A 21,682-nucleotide genomic window follows, 5' to 3' on the forward strand; every position below is an offset into this window, starting at 1 on the left:
GTTGGAATTGACATTATTCGTTTTGATACGAAGCTCGTCTGTTTTTCGACCGAGATATCGGGCACATCCGAACTCGACGTGAAGTGGATTATCCTGTCGTTAAATTAATCTGATATCGTATTCGGTAAATAGTTTCGGAGACTCCTCGATGAGATAAGTACTCGGCGTGACTCGGGAATGTATTCCTGATCTCTCCCTACATTTTCTAAAACGTTCCAACTCTTAGGCTTTTGACTAGTGCACCGTAGATTATTGAACCAATTGTCCGATAATTTATTAAGCCTTCGGCTGAAGGAAAAATCACGGGCGTAACGATTGATCGGTCAACGAGATGTGCTTATTACATTGTACCACGCGCTCACTGTAAAGCTATTTAAATACACGTGTAACTGTCGACCCTGATTTATTTCTTTGCATCGCAACCGGCATCAGTGAGAGGGGACAAACGTCAAAATTGTTCTTCATTTAAATTGTCGTTCCCATGGGTCGTTCGTCAATTTTTCTTTTTTTCTCACTTTTTGCAAAACCCTCCAGACTGCAATAATTTCTCGTGGAAAATTGATATACCCCGTGAATGAAGTCCACGTCGTTTCCGGACCTGGGTCGATCTGCTCGTTCCTAAAAATCATAATCGACGTTTATTACGCGACTGTTATTTTTAATCTATCAATGGGTAAATTAAAAAAAAAGGGGATAGGAAATTACGCGCACTTTGTTTCAAGGTAACTGGCGAAAGCGTCTTATTTTAAACGTGGAGATCCGTTGTTTTGACGTTTCTTCATTACCAAAGGAATAAAATAACGCGAGACAGTTATATATGTGTATGGATATGGATATGTGTGTATGTATATGTATATGTATATATATATATATATATATTAATTTCATTTCGTGAATTTTCTCTGGGCCCGTTTCTCGTCGGTTCCGTGTTCTCCGTTAAGCTTTTATCGCGCCTGATATTTTCCTTTCTTATTATCGGCTCGTTAAAAGTCGGTACGTCGAGAGACTGAACGGCTCGTGTAACTTTTTACCGTTAAGTCAATTCATTCTTTTTCCTCCATGTATCGGCTCGTGTCTGGGCCTTCGTTTCTCCCGGTTTTACCTGAAGTTAGATTAAAGACGGGCTCGGGTTAAACGAAGTAGCTTTCGTGCAAGGACTGATCTCTCTTCGCCGATTAATATTCAAGTGATTTTTTTCTTTTTTTTTTTTCTCACACGTTTCGACGCGTGATTTATCCACCCGACTCGTTGATTCGTCGTTTTTCGTTCCTTCGTTCGTTCCATTTAATCTCACGCATGTCTTTTCTTTTTTTTTTCTTTTTTTTTTTCTTTACGGGAGATCCCTCGTTGAAATTGCAGTTTTTTGATTTTAGTCCGAGGCTCCGGGAGAGAGTGAATTTGCGGAAAGCGAGGAAGGGATATCCTTAAAAGTAGTTAACGTCGCGGATTAAATCGCATTATCGTGAGAGGTACAATGGCGGACATGAATGCCTCCCCTGCAGATACGGCATCCCCTGTGTAGGATGGGAGGGCATTGATGTTTCCCAGTGTACAATGGCGGACATGAATGCCTCCCCTGCAGATACGGCATCGCCTGTGCAGGATGGGAGGGCATTGATGTCTCCCAGTGTACGAAGTGTTAAGAGGAGAGAAAAACGATTGAGCGAAAATTGTCGGCCCTCTCGTGTATTCGGTGTAGGACTCTTAATTTACGCGATCATCCTTTTCCTTTATCGGAGCCCTGGAGAGCCCGGCAAGGAGTGTTAAAAAAAATTAAGCGAAAGGAGAATCCGACTCCTCTTGAGTTTTCGTGTAAATATCCGGCTATGTGCGGAAGAAGGGAGAAATTCTGACTCCTTGGTGCGGCCTCTCGGGGCTCCGAATTTTAGACTACGACCGTAACATCGGATTTTTTTTCGCCCGTAGAAAAAGAAGCACGGTTGACACTTTAGACGTAAACTGCGGGATTCGCCGTAAAATGGGAAAAATAGGGGGAAGAAAAGTAGCGACTTAGCGATGCGGTAAAAAATTTGGAAAAGAACGTTTAAAGCGATGTCCAGGGAGATACGTGTTCAAGTTTGATTTTAGAGATGTACTTTAGTTTGTCCTGTCCTCTCTTTTTCTCTCTCTCGTCACGTATAAAGAAGAGACACACACACACTCCCCTACACTCCGCATATATACACACCGTACACACACCGATGATCTTAAGAAGTATATTAAGTGTATTGTACGAGATGGGAGGATTAACGAAGAAAAGAATTAAAAGGGGAAAAAATACTAAGTAGGGAGATTACGGCGTAAAGGAAAAAAAAAAAACGGTACACTGCAAGAAGATGATTATATAGAGTTTAAAAGCAGAGAAGTGTCCAAGAGCAGGCACGTTCGTTCTTATGATAATTATTATACCTTAATAATTTTTGTATTTTTGTCAAATATTAACCGATCGATCGGAAATGCAGGATGCATTACGCCACTACTGCTAATTACTATATAATTATTAATAATAGCTACTACTGTGTATAAATATGGATATCTAAGAATAAATGTATTGAAACGATAGTGTTAGGAAAGGCAACGTGTCGGTGCGGTCTTCCCATTGTTTCACTTTTGGATATGCAGTTAACGTCTTTCGTAATTTACTTCGTTATGACGCCATTGGAAACTGTCCGTGGCGCCATCTATCAAACCCTCCGTAAATCGGTGAGGAGTTGTCGAGTAATCTCACGTGAAGTATCCGACATTTTCACCCTAGTGAAAATAAAATCGCGTCGCTCCCTTTTAGCATTTTCACTAGATTCGACCGCGAAGTCGACGCTAGTGCCACCTGACAGCGGAATGTGTCATTTTTGGCTTAGCGAAGGACAGCGTTAATGTACCAACTCATCTCTGTAATGTATAATATCAGGTTATTTATTCGTACACTGTTAAACGCACCGATACGTTGAGTGAATTCCCCTGGTGACGTCATCGAGGGTCGCGCATGCCCTCGGCCCGTCTTCGGAGAATCGCGCGGAGGGGCGTCCCGAGGTTCTGCCAGGCTCGGACGCGTATCTGCGCGCGCGTGCATTGCATTCGATGGTCCTGTCGTGGAGTCGCGCGAGGTCGAAGAAGGTTGACACCTTGTTGACAGATTACGGAGCATCCTCGAGCAAGAGTCTGCGGAGCCGGGAGCGCGGCTCCAGGACGTCGCCCAGGACGCGTCGGAGAGGGTGAGGCTGCTCCTGCAACGCGAAACGGACATCAACTCTCAAAGGGTCGTCCAGGAGGTGTCCAGCTCCTCGCTGAAGGTCAACAGAGGCTAGCCAGGTCCATGTCGATGAGATGAGATGACTCTGAGGCGCGGCACGCATGGCGCCGCGCGTCTTCCACGCGACAAGCTCGCCCTGGCTCCGACTCTCCACGGAGTGACGATCAATGGCTATATTCGAGAGGAGGCGCACGAACAAGGTCCTGCTAGACGACACCGAGGTTCTCAGCGCCGTCATTGAGAATGCTCGGACCGTCGACGGGCACACGGTACGTAGGGATCGAAAGAATAATCCTGCGTCAGGAAACATCGGGGGTGTCATTTGCGAACAACGATTAAAATGATCTGAGCTCGGCATGTCAATTTTTATGGATAATTTGTTGACGGCTCGGTTTGTTTATGTCACCTATCGAGGCATGTTTTGTTCGGAACGAGGATAGTTAGATTCGACGTGGCCCTTGTTTCTGGTTTCAGGAGTACGTAATCAAGACACAGAGGGGACCATTGCCTGAAAAGTCGTGGCGAGTCGGCAGAAGATACAATGACTTCGTACAGCTCGATGGAGCCCTGTCCATATCGGGCATCAAGCTGCCTCTACCTCCAAAGAAAATCGTCGGTAATATGGCCCCGGACTTTGTAGCTCGACGGCAAATAGCTCTGCAGGTCCGTCGCGCTTGGACGCTTCTTCCGAAGCGCGTACAGCTTTGATACCGCTTGCGGACGATCTAAGTTGCAAACATCTCGCTTTCAGAATTATCTAAACGTAGCACTAATGAATCCCATACTGGCGTCGTCGTTGCCTATGAAAAAGTTTCTGGACCCTGACAACTACGCCGCACCGTTACATGGTATGTCGCCGTTAGGTCTACATTCCATAGTCGGAGAGAACTTTCCAAAACTTTGCTGGAACGGACTGAACTTCTCCTTATGCAATTTTCAGAACACAATATCGAGAAGCTCTTCAGTGGGATTTCAGTAAAATTTTTTAATCAGGCATCGCCATACGCTTCCTTTCCATGATTCACTCGATTTATTTCTTTCGTAGAAATAGCACTGCAGCAAGTCTCATTGGCTCTACGCAGTGATGCCAATTTCGAGGTCTGCACGGCCATACCCGATATGGGGTGGCGACTGAGGAAGCATTACTACAACGTCAAAAATCGTCAGAACCCGAAACAAGAATTGTTACTCGCATGGGTGGAATTTGGACCCGATAAGCATTTGCAGGACAAAGATATACAGAGTGCGTTGAAGAGTCTGGGTACCTTGCGACATGAGTTCGTCGAGCCCATTATTCATCAGCATGCAATGGAAAACGGTGCTCTTACGATTCGAGCCTTTTATCCGGAAGGCACGCTACGAGACGTGCTCTGTAACAGTAAACCTAAGCAGCCTTTCATTAAGAAATATGGGAATCCAAAACATATTAAGCCATTGACCATACCAGAAATTGCTACTCATGGATATCAGGTGAGCAGGATGGAGTTTTGGATATATGCGATGAGATTGAAAAAGTAGCAACAGTTTAGGTTATGGAAACACTGTACAGCTAAGATAAGATAAGAGATTACAAAGGGTGTTAATTTCAGATACTCGAAGCTCTGCGTTTTCTTCATGAGAAGGGCTTGCCCTACGGCCACTTGCACACCGGAAATGTTCTTCTAACACCAACAGGTGCTAAGTTATTAGACATAGAGAACGGTCTCCTAGGATTACCTGCATTTTATCGTCCTTACGTAGTGCAAAGGCGTAAGCTGCACGCAACAGTAAGTAGAGCTGTGTATTCGTGCGTCAGAAATTCTGAGAACTCGAATTTAGAACACGTACCGCTGTCCGTGAATATTAACAAATTGTCAATTGACAGACTCAAGTGGACGTCTATTCATTCGGTCATGTTCTCTACGAAATGGCGTTTGGGAGACCTCTGTTAGAGGCTACGTGTTCGGAGTTGCCTCGCTGCGATTCTGGACTGAAGAATCTGCTGGAAGTGATTCTCTTTCCGGAAGCCCTTAAACAAGACCTGCCTACAGTTCCTCGTCTTTTAGAGCATCCCTTTTTCGAGGGGATCGCTCGAGCTGTGAGATCCTCTAATACACCGGAGAGACCGTATCTAAAATTAAGTAACCACTTGAAGGATGCCCTGCTGGAGGCTACGAACAAAGCTGAATTACGACTTAAGGACGAGCAGAAGGTAGCGAGGCATCAAAAAAGACTGGTCAGGGTGCAAGAGATGATGAGCTCCGAAGAAGAGATGAAGAAGCGCAAGCACAAGCTGGTGAGTTAATATTGCCCCGGAGTCGTTTCTCTATGGAAAAAATATGTATCATTGTTAGATTATGTTAATCGTAATAATTGTCCGAAAGGCACCGATCATAGAGGTCAGGCTCGATATGCTAAGCGTTAAGAAATGATTTAAGCAATGCAAATGTATTATCACGCGTCGCGAGGTGATTGACTCGAAATACTGATTTCCCCGGTAGAAAAAGGAGCAGAAGTTGGCCCAGGAGCAGCGCACCGCGAGCCATTTGGGAGCGGACGTAAAACAAACTAACGGCAAAAGTCCAGAGAGATCGGACAGCCCGACCAGCGCCTCGACAGCGACAAGCGTGGGAACACTGACTCCACCATCTCACGGTAAGTTTTTCCTCTTTATCTCCTCTGAGCTGAGTTAACGTTTGACAAACTCGGTTACGTCTTTTCAACGTCTGTTCCGCCTCAGCTGGACACAAGAGTTGATGGCGCGCTCTACGTGCCTTAATATCACGTAGGTCATATCCATTGATAAGCACGTTTAATCGTGACCGATCGCTCTCGTGATCTCTATCCATTGATCTATTATTACTTAACGACAAACTAACGATTAGACGCTTCTTGGTTCATTTGTTCCTGCATTTAGCTATTTTGCTCCATTGATTCCATACTGACTTAATTTAGCACCCGACCCAGAGCCTTGCCGCAGCCTGCTTAGTAGTGTCAACCTGGTGCTTTCCCTTCGGATCGACTGCAGCGTTAGAAAATCATTCCTTTCATGCTTGCCTTACTCTCTTCATCGAGGCTTGAAAGATATCCAAAGCGTTAGTGGTGTCTCTCTTAATAATCTAATACAACCTTCTAACCTATACACTTCGCTCTAATCTCAAACACCGTAGAGGAATTCTTGTAGTACTCTTTCTTTCCGGTCTGAGTCAGTCCTAGGTTCTGCAAGACGACGAAAAAGGACGCGTTGCCTGCGAATACTTAGCACTTTGATCTCTTCGACTACTTCTGTCGGTGGCACAGAAAATCTAAGGTGATCGAGTGTTGTAATAGTCTCCCATGTTAACCTTTAAGGCTCCACCGAGTCGCAATGTGGCAAAAGCACGCCGGTACCTCCGCCTCTTCCAATTCTGAGGCAAGCATCGGTGTCCTCGGTGATGGTGCACGTGCCGACCGTAAAGACTCCAGGTCTGAAGGGACCGCCCGTGGAACGGGCCGCTCTTCTGGGCAGCATCTGCGCCTTCAACAAGGCCAACCTCCGCAAGGTCGTCAACGGGAATCCCTGAAATTCCTCCTCGGCTTCCTCGGGAACGATTCTCATCGACGATCGGTCGTCCTCGGTCGCGGCGAGGATTTTATCTAGATAACTATCTGACGGGGAATCTGCGTCGTTCTCGATTCTGCGTAACACGTCTTCCACTTCGTGGACTCTACGAACAAGACCCTGCTGTCGCGGGTGCTGCGCATCGAGGGAGTTCGGGAAACTCCTCGAGGATGTCTCTTCGGGGCAGTGGTAACCCTTGACTCCGACTCGACGGTGCGGGACGGTATAACGCATGTGCTGTATATCTCGTTTGTGAATATTTAATAAAAGTGCAATATATCATTGACCTCGGCCTTCTGTGGTTCTCGCTACTTCAGGGAAAAATTAGTTCACTCGTCTTGGAGGATTCTCCTAAAGAAATGCTCCTGCATGATTCTCCTTTGTTTCATGTGAGTTTAATTCTGAAAGTGGTCGTATAAAATGTTGACTGGTATCGGACGTTGAATGTTACATTTTTTTTTTTTTTAAGAGTTTATCGGATCGGAGGGAGAGGAAATTTGGATGTATTTTAATTGCAGCGTTCGTTGTAGCTACGTTTTTATTATCAGCGTTCTCGATACATTCTCAGGCGATTAAAATCAATCGTCTTATCGTTGTCAAAGCGAGTGACGTCATTTGATAGAAGCGATTTCAAGAACTTGTAATAACAAGGAACATATCTCTCACTCTATATATATATATATTTCTCTCTTTTCATTGTTTAGAACAAATTGCTTTAGGAGACCCTGACTCTAGAACCGTCCTAGATATCTGACGTTGGACGGTAAAGGGAAATCTCAAAAAAGAGCTTGGCATGTGTCGTAACATCTTATTTCTAAATATCTCGCAAAAGTGCAATACGACGAAACGGCGTCATGTTTTTAACGTTGTGCAAAATTGTAACAAAGAGCATAAAGCTTTAGGAGTATCGAGACGATACCGTGCGCTCATATCGGTTTCCTCACTCCGATAGGATTATCGGGATGATAAGTTACTTTCCAACATGTACATATACTATAAAGATAATTGTAATTACAATAAATATACAAAGTGTTCGTTATTCGACTTTATCTCTTGGTTAGTCCGATTCAACGTTATCGATAACAAATTTCCGGTAAAATTACTTGAATCTGTGATACGTGCTAAATGGGATTTCTTTTATATGTACAATACTGCTATGTGCATTCTGCCTAGATTCTATTAATTAGAGTTAACTTCGCTCGGCGACTATGCATCCTGTATAAGTACAGTATTTTCTTTTTTTTTTTTCTTATACTAACAAGACTGAGAGTATTGCAACGAATTGGCATGTTTTTTTTTTCTGCCACCTGGTTATTCCCAAGTTGTTTAAGAGCGGCAATTAATATTACATCAAATTAAAAAATTTGGAAGTTGAATGACCAAAACTTTGTCTAAGTTCTAATCGTTATGCCTAAGTCCTTACTACGTAACGTGAGTAAATCGTGAACATACTGTTATAATGCTGCGTGTGTATTTGAAGCTGCAGTGAAAGCGTCATTTAATTTGTTCTCGATTACACGCGTGGAAGACTAATATTCACTTTAAATATACACGCAGTGTTGAGAAAACTCACTTTCATCGGAGAATCATCCGATGATCTCTTGAATCAGATTTCACGTGATATAAATCGTACATATCCTAACAGTATTATACCGTGCTGAGTTTAAAATTAAGACTTTAAATTCGAGTCGTGGAATTTGATCTATAGAAAGCGGATATGCTAATAGAATTAGTAATTCTCGCTACGAGAGACTATCGTGCGTGTGCAGACGCATCACGTATGTTAAGACCGAGTTGATGGATTAATTTGGCATTTTCCACTCGATCAACATTTTGTAAAACGATTAATCAATAGGTTGATTGCACGAACACCGCCGCACTCCTTTAGAATGCCCGGCTAAGGCAAAGGGCTGCCACTAACAGTGTCACTGTGCATACTGCACTTTGGACAAATTTGTGCTATATCGAGTGGCGGTGTTTACCGCCACGCCGTCGTCAAAGGCGAGAATGCAGCTCTTCCGTTACCGTCTTTAACCTGAGGTTATAAAAAGGAAATGATTATTCAACAGTTTTTTTTTTTAACATATGCAAGGTGGCAAGCATTACACAGCATAATTTTCCATTACGTTAGAAATCACTGCATTCATATAAGAACGTTTCCTGTTCTGCATTCTGATAATAGAATTCTAAGTCTCATTAAATTACCTAAGTAACTCCTCTTGTATACGATCTGTAATGGCTTTCCTAGCATCCACCTCGTTTGTCTTGGTTGCTCTAAGATCGGTTAGCATCTGACTGAAGTCGATGGGCTCTCCATAGTTCATTGTCACTTTCCGCTTTATCTTAATCAGGTATGGTGGCTCATTCGGAAGCACGTCATCCATACCGAGGTGATAAATGGGTATGACGAGTGGTGTGACAGGTGACTCCAGTATTAATCTTCCAATGCCCCATTTTAACCTGTCGATAGCGTCGTGATGGTCACCAAGGAAATAATTGTGCAATGCTTTGTCGTGCCCGTGAAACCAACCTCATGTTTTCTTTCAGCATGTTCACTTTTCCTTCTGGAAAAACGTGCACCCAATCCCCGGAGGCTAGTTTCTCGATACAGAAGTCGATCGCTTCTTGGTATACTCCTTTCCCTCTTACGATGGGTATGCATTTGCCTGACATGAAGAAATATGAGTGCCAGGCATTTGTAAAGCAGATGTCATGAGCTGCGAGTGACCATCTCATTACCCTCCGATTACAGAGATGGCGTAGGTCCAATGTCCCTAAATAGATTTGAAAATCACTTCCTTACGAAAATTTATAAGCCTTGGGTGCAGTTAATAATAAAATTCTTTAAGATCAATCGATTATGCTCCTCGATCGTAACTTGCAATCGTATATCAATTACCTCTGCTATTATTCCAGCAGGCAGTAAATCGTTAAACTCACCCCAAGTACCGGGGTCATCAAAGCAGCTATGGTGGTTAGATACAGTGATCAGTGGAACATTTTTTGGCCGGTTGTCCAGAGCCTTTGTGATGATGTATTTGTTGTATACCTTTGTCTTATTCAGCCATTCTACGATCGATATCAAACGATTTATGTTAAAAAAAATAATTAGACATCTTGTATGACCATAAATTTTAAACGTCATCTTTATCAATATCCTTACAATTGTAAACTATTTTTTACTAATAATTACAAAAATTCAATAGGAACCATTTAGCTCCTTCACCAGTCAAGCACCCACGTTACGCACACCGACTAATTGACGTCAATGACCTCTCCACTACCGTTCGCCATTGACACTTGCATTAATAGCATCGTCACGTTAATTTACAACGAATCCCCCGGTCTTGGACTTTGTCCGGGCTGACCTCGTGGAACTAAAGGTCAGTCCTGCCGACGAGCACCAATTCCTTCTAATTCTACGGCAGACCTCCTGCACGGATTCCTCGACGTTAGGACAGCACAAATTAACACTTCACACCACCTGTATCCAATGTTCCTGCTCTAACGTTACCCATATTTGGTGCTCATTACCTGAAATAATCATGTCAGTCAAGATAAGTCGAAAAAAGGCGATCAAAGCAGAAGACAGTGGCCGCAGGTTCAGGGAGGAATCCGCGAGCGTTACCTATGATGATCTTGGAGAAGATGCCGACGGCGACGAAGGTTATGGTGCTCGCAAAGTTCCAGAGCCTGGTCGACTCTCTCAGCTTGGGGATGATCCACTTGATGTCGTACGCCATCGGCCCGACAGAACGGCCCGGGGAAGACGTCGCGCCGCTCTGGACGCTCTCCCGAGCGCGAGGAACAAGCGGCGTGAACGCTCCCGCCTAAAAGGCCCGTCCGGTCTTTCGCAACCCGAGGCGACCGCGGCAGCCATGTCGATATCGATACGTGCCCCCTCGACGCGAATGGACGCGGGAGACACGCGAGCGCCGGCAACGTGTCGCGAGCCCACGGACGATCGAGGCACGTGACGCTCCTCGGCTATTTCAAGCAATACTGCACCGGACTGCACCGACTGCACGGGCCACGAACATCGACCCGCAGGTTATGCGGAGTTATGCGTGAGGTTATGTCAGAGCGCTTCCAAGAACGGTCTTCTGTACGCGCTCACAGGTGGTCGAATATAACCTGCCGTAACCTGGGATAACCCGTTTACCGACAACTTACGTAACGGGAACAACTTGCACTTGCGAAATTCCTGGATTTTCAAATGAGAGGAGGGGATTTCTTTTTTTTCGAGTTCGAGAGGAATTTTAAATTAAATGGCGGCAAGGCTCGGAGACTCATTCGGGATGTTTCGTCTCCTTGCTCGTAATGACGTGATTTTTTGCCTTCGCTTCTGCTTGGCCGTGCGTGCCCGTGTCAAGCGGTGTCAACCTCGCCGCCAGGTTGCCGCGTTTATTGCGGCTGACCTCGTGACGCCAGCGAAGACCAAAAGCAAACACGAGCGCCAACAGCGCCGTCGCGCCGATGCGGCGGGGAAGGGAATTAACTCGGCCACGCGCCAACCTGTCCGAACCAGCTCCAGATTTGCGTCGCTTTGCGTTAAACCGCATTTAACTTTACTTATGCACCCAAGGAACGGGGACACCTGCGCGCAGGTTAAACTCTAATGACAAATGGACGGAGTATTATAACCTCTGGCTGCCGCTACCGGAGTTTAATGTCAGGTTATGCGACATGCCATCGTATGCGCCTTTCTTATTCATAAAGTGCCTGTTGAAAATTCGGTTACACGTAAGTACACGCTATTACGATTTGCTCTTCGCAATTGTGCATCGAGTGGATTGATTTTCGAGTCAAATTCTCCCGTGGCATTGTGCACGTAATTAAGCTTCAGGATTTATTAATCACCGGAAGTCTTAGCAATACCGTCAAGGTCTTCCGCGTAGGTTGAAGGCTTTCTCGCGAATATTAAAACCGTTGCATTGCAACTATTAAAATTCATGTATTTATATGAAATATATATTAATGTATACATATATCGCGTTACCGGAACTAATGGTAATCAATAATTATGTGGTGGATTAATAATTAAGACGCTTGCGGTACGCGAGCAACAAAAATGGCGCATTCCCCCGAGTTCCCTTGTAAGACGCCCGGAGGAATTCGCAATTTCCGCGGATACCTGCAGACGTCGATAGGGATTTATATCCAAGATCTAGATATTTTTAACGGTGTCGAACGTGACTCCGATTAACGATCTTTGGAACCAGTTTAAGCTACGACTAAGGTTCCGCTCCGGCCACAGGTTTTGCGACTTTGCGCCTCATTATTTTCGAATTAACAAGTGAAACCTGTTCCCGCCTCTTTCCACCTCCATCCGATCTTAATTCGATTTCAGTCGAGAAAATGTCCCAAGGGCGTCCCGGGGTTCTGGAACGAGGCCCGAATACGGGAAATCAGAAAAATTGTTGCGATTTAAACAGCCACTTACAGATACGACTGGCAATTAATTTTCATTTCATTTTAGGTTGAACGGAGGTTCAAGGCCAGACCGAGTCCGAGGTTCGAATGCTGCCGTCCGTAGCTCGGCCTGCAAAATGCAAAGGGCTCATCAACGGCCTAATCACACAGGTAAACTCGTATCAGCCTAATGAAACCCAACCAAATGAGAGGAAAAAAGCCCCGACGAGATAACATTGAATAACTCTGCGTTCGATGGCTCCTTCTCCCTCTAGGCCCCCCGACACCTGGGAGAAAGAAGGAGACGGAGAATTCCAGACGAAGAGGCTGCGGCAGGTGGAACGCAAAACGGCGCGGTGGCGTGTACCTCCTTCATGAGAGATGCTGCGAGAGTGGGAGCGAGACGGAGAGGAAGAAGGCACGATAAGGTGCACACGTAGAGGGAGAGCGAGAGAAAGAGGCGGCAGACGCGGCGGCGGGAAAGAGAGGGTACGAGAGAAGAGCTCGCCGGTGGGAGATGCCGAAGAGGAGGCCGAAGACGGCGAAACGAACGCGAACGGAAGGACCTGCCGGTCGGCAGGAGAAGGGAGCTCTAGGTTCCTCCGACCCATGGAGGAGGAAAAGATGGTGGAGGCGCTCGAGGAGGAGGTCAGGGAGGTGGGAGAAGCCGAAGAGATGGGCCCGAGAGTGGTCTCCTCCAGGAGAGCTACAGTTCGACCACGAGTCCGACTCGGGCTTTATCCCGGTTCGCGGAGAGAACGCGCGACGCGTCCTCGTCGGCCGCGGATTTTGTGACGGTTTCGGCCTAGGATCCCTCCCCTCCTGCCGGATGGATGTAGATTTAAGTGGTGATTAGGATAAGTCACGGTACACGAGCTACGATGCTCGCTCGTCGGGCAGGTCCGGTTGTGTGGTACCGGTTTAGTGACTAGCGATCGTGGATGCGGATCTTCCCGGGTTTGCGCCCGCACAGTGCCCTCTTCTGGGTCCCCGGCTCTGGGAGACCTCTTCGGGCTCGATGCCGGGAACGGCGAATCGCGAGATGATGCCGGTACACCCTTGAGCCGGCGACTTCGATCGGAGTCGGTGTCTAGAGCCTCCAGACCGCGGACGTCTGGTCGTTCTCGTAAACATCGGGCAGGAGGAATCCCCGCGACGAGGGCTCGACTCGGAGATCCGAAGAGTCCGTCGAGTGCCGCCATTAGGTAGCTGCCTATCGGGCCGGCGTCGCCATAATTGGCATCCTAGACGTCACTTGAACGACGACTAGTTATAACTTCGTCCCGCATTCTGGACCTCTCGACTCCCCCCGAGAAGCGCCATCCATCACCGCGGTTTTACCTGCAGGTCCGTTGATCGTTCCTTGGTTTCTCTGCAGGGGCTTTAATGGTCCACGATGTGCATCCGCCGGACCGGTGAATCCCGAGATCCCGAAGAACTGTCCTGCCGACTTGGACGAGGTCATCGAGGTCCTCCAGGGACCCCCAGCTGAGAAACGGGGGGAGTCTCGTCCTGAACGGCCCACCTTCCGATTCACCGACACTGGCATCACCGTGACGACTCTACAGCTCATTTATCTTTGCGGTTTTACCACAAGGTTCTCCAATATTCCGTGGTTCCGCCGAACCCATCATTTCTGATCCGGGTGGTCCCCACTGACCCAGGGTCTCGCTTAACCCGACGCCCACCGTCGTTGGGTTAAGTCGCCCGGTTCTGGGAGAGCTACCACGCGGGACCGATGAAAAGACACCGGGGGAAGATAAGAGCGCCGCCAGTCTTGCCCTGAGGAGCAAAGCCGGCGAGTTTCTACTTTCACCAGGACTTACACGACCTCCAAATTTAGCAGGTCCTGCACGTCGCGGTCGCCGTGCCTCAGACCTTCCCGAAGAGACCAGTGAACGAAAAATTGACCCAATGGAGCCTGTCGCAGGTGGACCGAGTCAACCTCTATTTTCTCTCCGTACCCTAGGAAGTGCCGGCACGGTTCGACCTCGTCTTCCGTTGGACGTCTCTTCGACGATCGACATTCAGTGATTCGCCTACCGGCATCGGGTCTTAGAAGAGGTAGTAGAGGAAAATGGACCCACCAGGACCCCTCGTCCGAGACCCTCCGCAAGCTCCCAGGGTGGAGAACCGAATAACACTCGTATTGCCTGCCCTACCTCAACAAGTGCCGCCATCATTCATCCACGTTCACCGGCCAGCACCTCTTCAACACTCGGCGGCTTGCAATCCGTTATCGCTGCACCGGACCTCGTCCTAACTCACCTCGAGGAAACGATGCTGTTACCGTTTCCAGCGACCTCGTTGATGCAGTTGTCGTCGACCTCGCCGTGGTCGACGAGGGCCGTTCCCAGGTTTGGAGGCGCTGCGATCGGAAAGGACCCTCGACGTGGAGTGGAGGATACCAGAGGAAATCGAAAGTCACCTTTTGGGACTACTCGTCAAGGGGAATCGAGATCGGCGAGAGACTCTTCACCGAGGGACGTTTCTCGTTCCGGGGGAGGTCGCCTCGGACGCCACTTTGGTCCCGCCAGAAGATCGCTACCGGTGCCTCCTGGACCAGGATGCTCCAGGGCTCTTTCGACTTCGTGAGAGAGGTCCCTTGACTCCTGGGACGTCCTCGTAGAGGAAGGCTTCCCTGAAGAGTCGAGGTGGTTTCGCCTGGGAGAGGGGAGCCGGCCAAGACGGAAGGAGGGAAAACCTGAAAGAACGAGACAGGAGTGCGGGCTACCTTCGCGCGACAAGGACGGGAGCTTCGAGAGAGCACCGAGATCTCCTTCCAGGGAGCAACTTCTTCGAGGCGCGGGAAGGGGAACAGGTATGGAGGTATTCCGTGGATGCCCTCCTTACGAAGGGACTGTACTTGGTACACTCGCTCTTGCGGGGATCTTGCCCTGCGCCTTTATCGTTTCTTTATTTACTTATCCACCCTTGAATTATTTTACCCCCTATTGTTCACTCTATCGTTAATATTCCCGCGCGTAACAAAAATTCCCATTTTTCAAATTGCACGGAGAATATTTTCCAACCATTTTCATTTTCTGAAGGATTCAAGAACTCCCTCGGAGACTCATTTCATGGATTTACCTGCTGAAATTATCCCCTAATTTTCATCATATTAATATTAGGAATATAATTGTATATAGGAGTTTTATTTTATTTCGCTGAATGCGGAATTTTTTCACCGTCTATCTCTTTCCACGATATTCTAAGGGTGATAGCATCTGGTCGAATAGCGACGCTTTAATTTCTTGACCTCTGCCCTCGAAGGTTTTTTTTTCACCCCTTGGTGGCCTCGCCTTGCATCCCAGACCGTTCGGGACGACGATCGAGTTCTGGGAGTTGCACCGCCTCGGTGCCGGTCATTATGGCTCGTTAATCTTGGCCGGTGTGCCTTAACAAGCACCCTCGGGGTGCTTTTCCCTTCAGCTCGTTCTTCGATTCGAGCCAAACCGAAGTCGGAGGTCGGGTCGAACTTCCGGCGAATTTGCCGTGGGTTTTCCTCTCGAAGAAATGCCCAAGCGAAATTCCGTAATCGCCCTAAAAATCCGGAATTAATTTAAACCTGGCTTTTAATCGGATGTTTAGCATAAAAAAATAATTTATATTCGTCTGGAATATTATACCGAGGGTAAAAAAATATGTAACGCGGTATATCGATTATTATCATCCGTATGTTAACGTTGAGGTAGGTCGTTTGAAATGTTAATGAGTTTTTCTTTAATTTTCAGGATGCTGTCGAACAGCCAGACCGCTTCCGGGACCAGCGTTGCATTTCAGGGTGCACCTTGCAGCCAGTGCAGAGATCTTTGTCCTGGCGGCTATGTTCCTCACTTCTGGAGGTGAGTCAGATCTATCCCGAGAAAAAGGGCCTCCCTCGATTTAACGTCAGGTTGGGATTTTCTTCGGCGGCATTTTTGCGCCGTCGAAGACCGACATCGGCCACGAAGAATCGCACGAACGACACATCGGCTAAATGGCGACGCGTACTTACCATAAGTACATCATCCTGCATTGCAAAACCCTCCCGAGATTTACGTAGAAATATATTAAGCGCTCGTAGAAACATTTTAAGACGAGCGCGAAATCTCTGCGTACGCGCTTGGGAGGAATTACGCGGAAGTAAGGTGTCACCTAGGGGAAGCATGAATCAACCATTGCAGGCATTGCGACATGCACTGACCGTGCATGTACCACTTGGTGGTTGGAAACTTTCACTGGATTTACGTAGAAATATTTTCAACGTTTAATCGAATGTCCGCGGGTCAAAGGAAACCGTAAGGTAGCCTTGCGCGTCCTTATCGCGTGAATGGGAAACGAGAGGCGATATCACCGGTTGGAGTCGCCATTATCTGGCGTTCTCTTTCCCCAGCTCCCACATCGGGGACACCTCCAGGTATCGTTAAAGTCATAATACAGGATTTCTTCTCACCTGGGAATTTGGTAAAAAAAAAAAGAAAAAAAAGAAGAAGAAATTCTTCCGAAGAGGATAAAAGACCTCTGGAAATCGTCCCTAGGTGCATCGGCCCGTCGAATGCACTTTCGGCGCGATGCACCGGGGGGTGGCCTACCTTCGTATTTATCCGAAATTTACGTCCACATTTAGGCACGAGGCAGCATCGCCGGAATACGGAGTATAAAATACGAAAGGGAGGCACTCGCCGAAAGAAGGCTGAGGGGTTCTCCTTTCCCAGCGGGTCGAAGGTCGACTCGTTCGGCTCACGCGAGCCGGTTGGGCGTCGAGGAGGAACCGGAGGACCGACCAACCAGGGAACCGGCGAACCAGAAGAACCAGCCAGGGATCGGGCTGCGTCGAATCGGCTCTCGGGCCCAGGAGAGACGAATGCACGCTGCTCTGTAATTAACATACCAAACCGTCCCGTAAGGTACGAACGTGCGTTCGACCGTTCCCTGGTTCCCTCGAATCGGGCGAGCAGGGCCTGAAATCATCCTTCGGGCCCCGGAGATTCCCCAGACCGGCGCCGTTTCTTCATCGGGGGACTGCGGGAGATCCCACGGGAGATCTTCGACCTAGCCGCCACATGGCGTTTCCTGGATTACCGGGCACCATCGAGATTACGGCATCGCCTGGATTAACGAATCTACCTCGTCGAAACGGGTCTCCGAGGCATCTCCGGACTCGTCTACGAACCTGGTGGAGAGACGGTCTCAATTATGTTATCCATCAATTGAGATAAAAATTGATACCGTGGAACTCATGCCAATGAAACCTCCCGAGGGGGGATTAAAACGATTAATCGCGGCTATTTGTAATCCGCGCTAGTCCAGCTCCTCTTCGGCGTCCTCTCGGTCTGCGCAGATTTAACGCAACGATGTATCGTTATGGCGGTAGCCACCCTTAGTCTCGACTTCCTCGTACTTGAATTATACCGCGTTAGGAGGGAACCTTGGATCGTTTTGGACGTTTTACATGTCGCTTAGGTTTATGATCGCCATCGTAAACTTCCTCCAGGACCACCTCGTGGTCGGGTGTCATTTTCCATACGTGGAGGCCGGATTTTACAGTGAAGCTCCTAAGAGGATTTCGGTCGAGGCGTTATTAGATGTTATTGGCGTATTAAGCTGGCGGCCTGGGAAGAGGCTCGAAGCGAGAGTTCTTCGCGTCGGCGAGTACCTTGATTACAGCTTGTGCATGGATTAATGAACGAGTCTCATCTCTGGGCAATTACGGAGGGTTTCCCTCGTCCTTCGAATTCCTGGATAGGTTCTGCCTCGAAGACGATTTCGGCGCACGCTAGGTTCTTCGCGTGCCCTCAAACGGAAATCGTATCGGCTCTTAAGGGCCTTATCATTTCTGGATCGACTCTCATGGGTCCTTTTTGGTGGTAAGAGCGAAATCGGCAGACTTCAACCGCACTGGATGCCGATCGGGCTTCGCAGGGTGGGCTCGTCGCGCGCAACGACGGACTCTGATGTTCCCTATCCATTGTTCCAGTTTAGTATTCCAACGATGGCTGCGTCCTTTGCGAGAGTGCCGAGAGCGAAGACCGGAAAGCGAGCAGCTTCAAACAACGGGCGGAGGGCGTATTGTATACGAAATCCATCCGTGAATGATCCTCGGATAAGAGCGCCGAGAAGTCACCTAGGCATTTCCTTACAATCAAGTAATACCTCTCCGTGCCTCCATACTTCCTTTTTCTTCGGTCCATAACCCCTCTCGGTTAGAAATTTATTCCTGCCTTGCGTAAACTCGTAAAGATTTTCAACATTTTTTTCTTTTCTTTTTCTTTCTCATTTCTTTTGTATCCACTTCCAGAGGACGTGATCCTGGAGACTGCTCCCATTCCTGGACGGGTAGCCGTTCGATCCGCAGTTGTCGGTAAAAAGGACGTGGGGGCATTTGTCAGGTGAAGGCAGGCGGTAAACCGCGACCAGTGGTACCTCCGGAGGGTCGTCCTCGGCACCGATTATCTCGCGGGATGGCCATCGAGAGACGTCGTCCAGATTCAGGACGCGATCCTCGTTATCCTTGATGAGGTCAATTGACTCCGGTGATAATAGACGGAGCCGATCGGGGCCCTGGATAGGGCCGAGTGTCCATATGCCGGTCGGCCCGTCGAGAAAGCGTGTCCAGTTGTCCGGTTGTCCGGTTGTCCGGTCGGCCGGTCGTCCAGCTACCGGCCTGGATTCTCTCCTCGGCCTGGAGGAAAGAAAGAATGTCGCCTCTGCGTTTGGAGTGACAAAAACTTGCACCTTCTCACCCTGGAACCGGCGTTCCAGATCTCTCCCCTCTTCTGTCTCTCTTCCCCTCCCCTCTAATGACGAGGCTCGGACGTCGGATTTCGTTATTTCCCCCGACGGCTCCTCGGACCTCCGAGAGAATCGTCATCGGGTGATTCTGACCTCCCGGGAGGTCGGGGCTATTTCTTTTTTCCGATTTTTTAAAAATTTCTTTTACCCTCTCCTTTTTTATCCTCGCGGTTTATTCGCTCCAATTATTTCTCCTCGATCATTTTCTACATCGGCATCCACGCGGACGTCCACCGTGTCTCGCTACCTCGCGGATTAACCACGGACACGCGTCTTTATTAACCTTCGCGACCGCAGGAGATTTATTCCTCGTGCTCGGCGAGAGAGGTGAGCATCGACACCGAAGGAAAGCGAGGCCGCGTCGTCCATCTTGTCCCCGCGCGGTCCCCCGGTTTCCTACGAAAGGCGGACTCCCTTTTCCTCGGGAAAATAAATTCCAGCCACTCGAGAATTTCTAATCACGATATTTAATCATGCGCCCGGTTGATTTACGCTCGTCTGTGCCGAAGCGCACCGTGAAAGTCCCGTTCGCCGAAGACTGGGCGTATCGCTGCTCTTGAAAAAATCTCATTTATTCCAATCAATCCGATAAAAGATAAGGGCATCTCTCGTCTTACATTATCACACGTCCGACGAAATTTCCCATCGCGAAATTCTGGAATTAACTAGAGTTCTATTAAGGGATCGTGTTATTTTTCTTATAATTGCAAAATAAGCGTAAACGTCTTATTTCTCTCCTTCCTCCCCCTTATATGTTTATAAACAATGTTCGTTTCGGTAAAGTGACATTTTTATTAGTTAGTGATTTGCATACGAGCTTTAACTGAGAACGGCAGGCTGAGGTGACGGCGTGAAATTCTTACTGCCAAATCGTCGAAAAAGTTGGAGTACGGTAATGCCGGAAAAGCGTGGAATAACGCCAAGGAGGGGAAGCTCGGCCGCTTAATGGGGAGATTTACGATTTTTTTTTTTCGAATTCGGGAACTGTCAAAGGGGTGGGCCTTCGTAGTCGCCGCGCGACACCATGTTTACGCGGCGTACCTCTCTCCGGTCGTTTGTCAACGCCGTTAAACATTGCCCTTCCTCCAACCTCCCGTAGGCGATAGTGACTCCCTTGATTAACGAGCCACCCCCTGCGTATTTCGCGTTACACGTTGCACCCCGACGTTATGCGGTGCACGCGCCCTTTCGCGCCGAAAGGGGCTGCATTGTTGCACCCGTGGTTTACTGCATATTGCAACCCGCCTGGCGTTTCCCCGTCGTCGCTGCAAACTGACCCTTTAATCTGGCCTGACTTATGCCACTTCCGCTAATCACCCTCCCGGGCAAAGAGTTTCCGCCGAACGTCAGTTTCTTTCTATTTCTTTCTCTCTCAAACTCGCCAGAATCTCCAACCCCTTTAATTTTCGACGTCTACGAAAATCCATAGCAACGAGCAGGGGTGAAAGTAGATGCAGATAGAGTTTCCCTTGTTGTAGGATTTTTTTCTGTTAAGGGAATTCCGAGGGATGAATCTCGAATTGCGCCGGGAACCAAGATGGCGGCGGAGAACCAAGAAGCTAACTTGGTACCCATTCGGGGAGGAATGGAGGAGTATCTCTACGTCGCATTGGAAAATGCCCCATACGAAAATTGTAGAAAACGTTGCGTTGAGGAATTTTTGTCTGAAGGAATTTTTTGTACCGCGGATAGGTTAGGCTGGAGATGCTTCCGAGGATGGGTGTACTTTTCGGAGTAGTCGGGAAAATTTAGTAGATAGTCTGTTGTTTTCCCGGAGGCATCGACTAAAATCGATGCCCGATAATTCCGATACACTATCGATTGGCGCCCGGACGCTGTCTGGTATTTCCATGTCTCTTTTTTACCACGGCCCTCTCATTTTTTTCCTAGTCGGCCGGTTTACCTCGTTCGGGGTTTATTCCACTCCCTCGTTCTTTCTCTCTGTCCTGGTGTGCGCCGTATCAGTGGGCGAGCATTTCATTGTCCATTCCAGATATCAGCGATCGGGCCGAGGGAAAAACGCCGCTCCCCATTTTCCACGAGCAATCGCGATCCTTCCTGCAATGCGTCATCTACCGTCGTTAATGAAAAATCCAAACGACCTAAGCTTTCCGCCGCCATAGATTACCAAGGGACTCGGAAAATTCGCGAAAAAAAAAAAATTCTCATTTCCAGCATTACCGCAAAATCTGCGAAATTGAATGAAAAACTAAATTACCAAATGATTCGGAAAATCCAATGTGACGAGTGCCGGAGACGGAAAGAAAGGATAAAATTGAGAAAATGGAGAAAATGAAGGAAATCTGCGTCGAGCATTTCCGCAGACCCTGAACCACTGAATTCCCGAATTATTCCAAGAGTCCCCAATGAGGAATTTCTGAAGCAGATAAAAGAAAAATATTTCTTCGGGTATTTAGTACGTAGAAGACCATCTTACGTCCTCTCGGGAACGTTCCAGCCAATTTCTTGCCCACCTCGAGGAGGCAGGGAGACTGCGATGTCGGTAAACGTCAGACCGGAGTAGAAAACAGTCAACAGACGTCGGCTTTCTAGAGCCGGTCGGCAGAAAACGTCCCTTGGCTCTAAATGGCACTTCCTGCTCCTAGTGGTCCGAAAATCTAATTACTCCCGCGAGTTAAGCGCCCCTCTTCGGGGTAAACGTCCCG

General features: G+C 48.0%; 3 protein-coding genes across 5 annotated transcripts in view; 2 read left to right on the forward strand and 1 right to left on the reverse strand.

The window, feature by feature from the left end:
- The first annotated feature begins 2,917 nt into the window (after window positions 1-2,917).
- LOC105701769 (PX domain-containing protein kinase-like protein) lies at window positions 2,918-7,116 on the forward strand. The gene is made up of 8 exons (XM_012428823.2): window positions 2,918-3,519; window positions 3,725-3,913; window positions 4,002-4,098; window positions 4,296-4,720; window positions 4,840-5,016; window positions 5,115-5,525; window positions 5,731-5,884; window positions 6,581-7,116. Exons 1-8 carry the CDS (start codon window positions 3,418-3,420, stop codon window positions 6,790-6,792), a joined length of 1,767 nt encoding a protein of 588 aa, XP_012284246.1. The 5' UTR covers window positions 2,918-3,417; the 3' UTR covers window positions 6,793-7,116.
- Window positions 7,117-7,130: 14 nt separating this feature from the next.
- The window catches only part of LOC105701768 (protein prickle), a 63,370-nt gene continuing 48,818 nt past the window's right edge, over window positions 7,131-21,682 (forward strand). The window contains exons 1-4 of one of the 3 annotated variants that reach the window (XM_012428820.2): window positions 7,131-7,219; window positions 12,310-12,413; window positions 12,518-15,063; window positions 15,977-16,087. In XM_012428820.2, the coding sequence (XP_012284243.1) occupies window positions 15,978-16,087 (110 nt within the window). In that variant the 5' untranslated portion in view covers window positions 7,131-7,219; window positions 12,310-12,413; window positions 12,518-15,063; window position 15,977. Of the gene's footprint in view, window positions 7,220-12,309; window positions 12,414-12,517; window positions 15,064-15,976; window positions 16,088-16,851; window positions 17,132-21,682 lie in introns of those variants that run through there. The other 2 variants (XM_012428819.2, XM_012428822.2) reach the window with 2 other exon arrangements.
- LOC105701770 (tafazzin homolog) lies at window positions 7,351-11,007 on the reverse strand. Its single transcript, XM_012428824.2, has 5 exons — window positions 10,459-11,007; window positions 9,771-9,899; window positions 9,361-9,604; window positions 9,036-9,290; window positions 7,351-8,865 (listed from the first exon to the last, which is right to left on the reverse strand). The coding sequence occupies exons 1-5, from the start codon at window positions 10,571-10,573 to the stop codon at window positions 8,826-8,828; spliced, it is 783 nt and encodes a 260-aa protein (XP_012284247.1). The 5' UTR covers window positions 10,574-11,007; the 3' UTR covers window positions 7,351-8,825.

Source organism: Orussus abietinus, unplaced genomic scaffold, assembly GCF_000612105.2.
Source record: "Orussus abietinus isolate OABI.00-Male unplaced genomic scaffold, Oabi_2.0 scaffold24, whole genome shotgun sequence".
NCBI classification, from domain to species: domain Eukaryota; kingdom Metazoa; phylum Arthropoda; class Insecta; order Hymenoptera; family Orussidae; genus Orussus; species Orussus abietinus.

Bases quoted from the DNA above. Each gene is read 5' to 3' on its own strand.
- LOC105701769 (XM_012428823.2), top strand. From the start codon at position 3,418: ATGGCTATATTCGAGAGGAGGCGCACGAACAAGGTCCTGCTAGACGAC. The intron at 3,520-3,724 runs GTACGTAGGGAT...TTCTGGTTTCAG, and splicing joins GGACCGTCGACGGGCACACG to GAGTACGTAATCAAGACACA. The intron at 4,721-4,839 runs GTGAGCAGGATG...TGTTAATTTCAG, and splicing joins TTGCTACTCATGGATATCAG to ATACTCGAAGCTCTGCGTTT.
- LOC105701770 (XM_012428824.2), bottom strand. From the start codon at position 10,573: ATGGCGTACGACATCAAGTGGATCATCCCCAAGCTGAGAGAGTCGACC. The intron at 9,900-10,458 runs GTAACGCTCGCG...TATCGATCGTAG, and splicing joins CTTCTCCAAGATCATCATAG to AATGGCTGAATAAGACAAAG. The intron at 9,291-9,360 runs GTTGGTTTCACG...CGCTATCGACAG, and splicing joins ATGCTGAAAGAAAACATGAG to GTTAAAATGGGGCATTGGAA.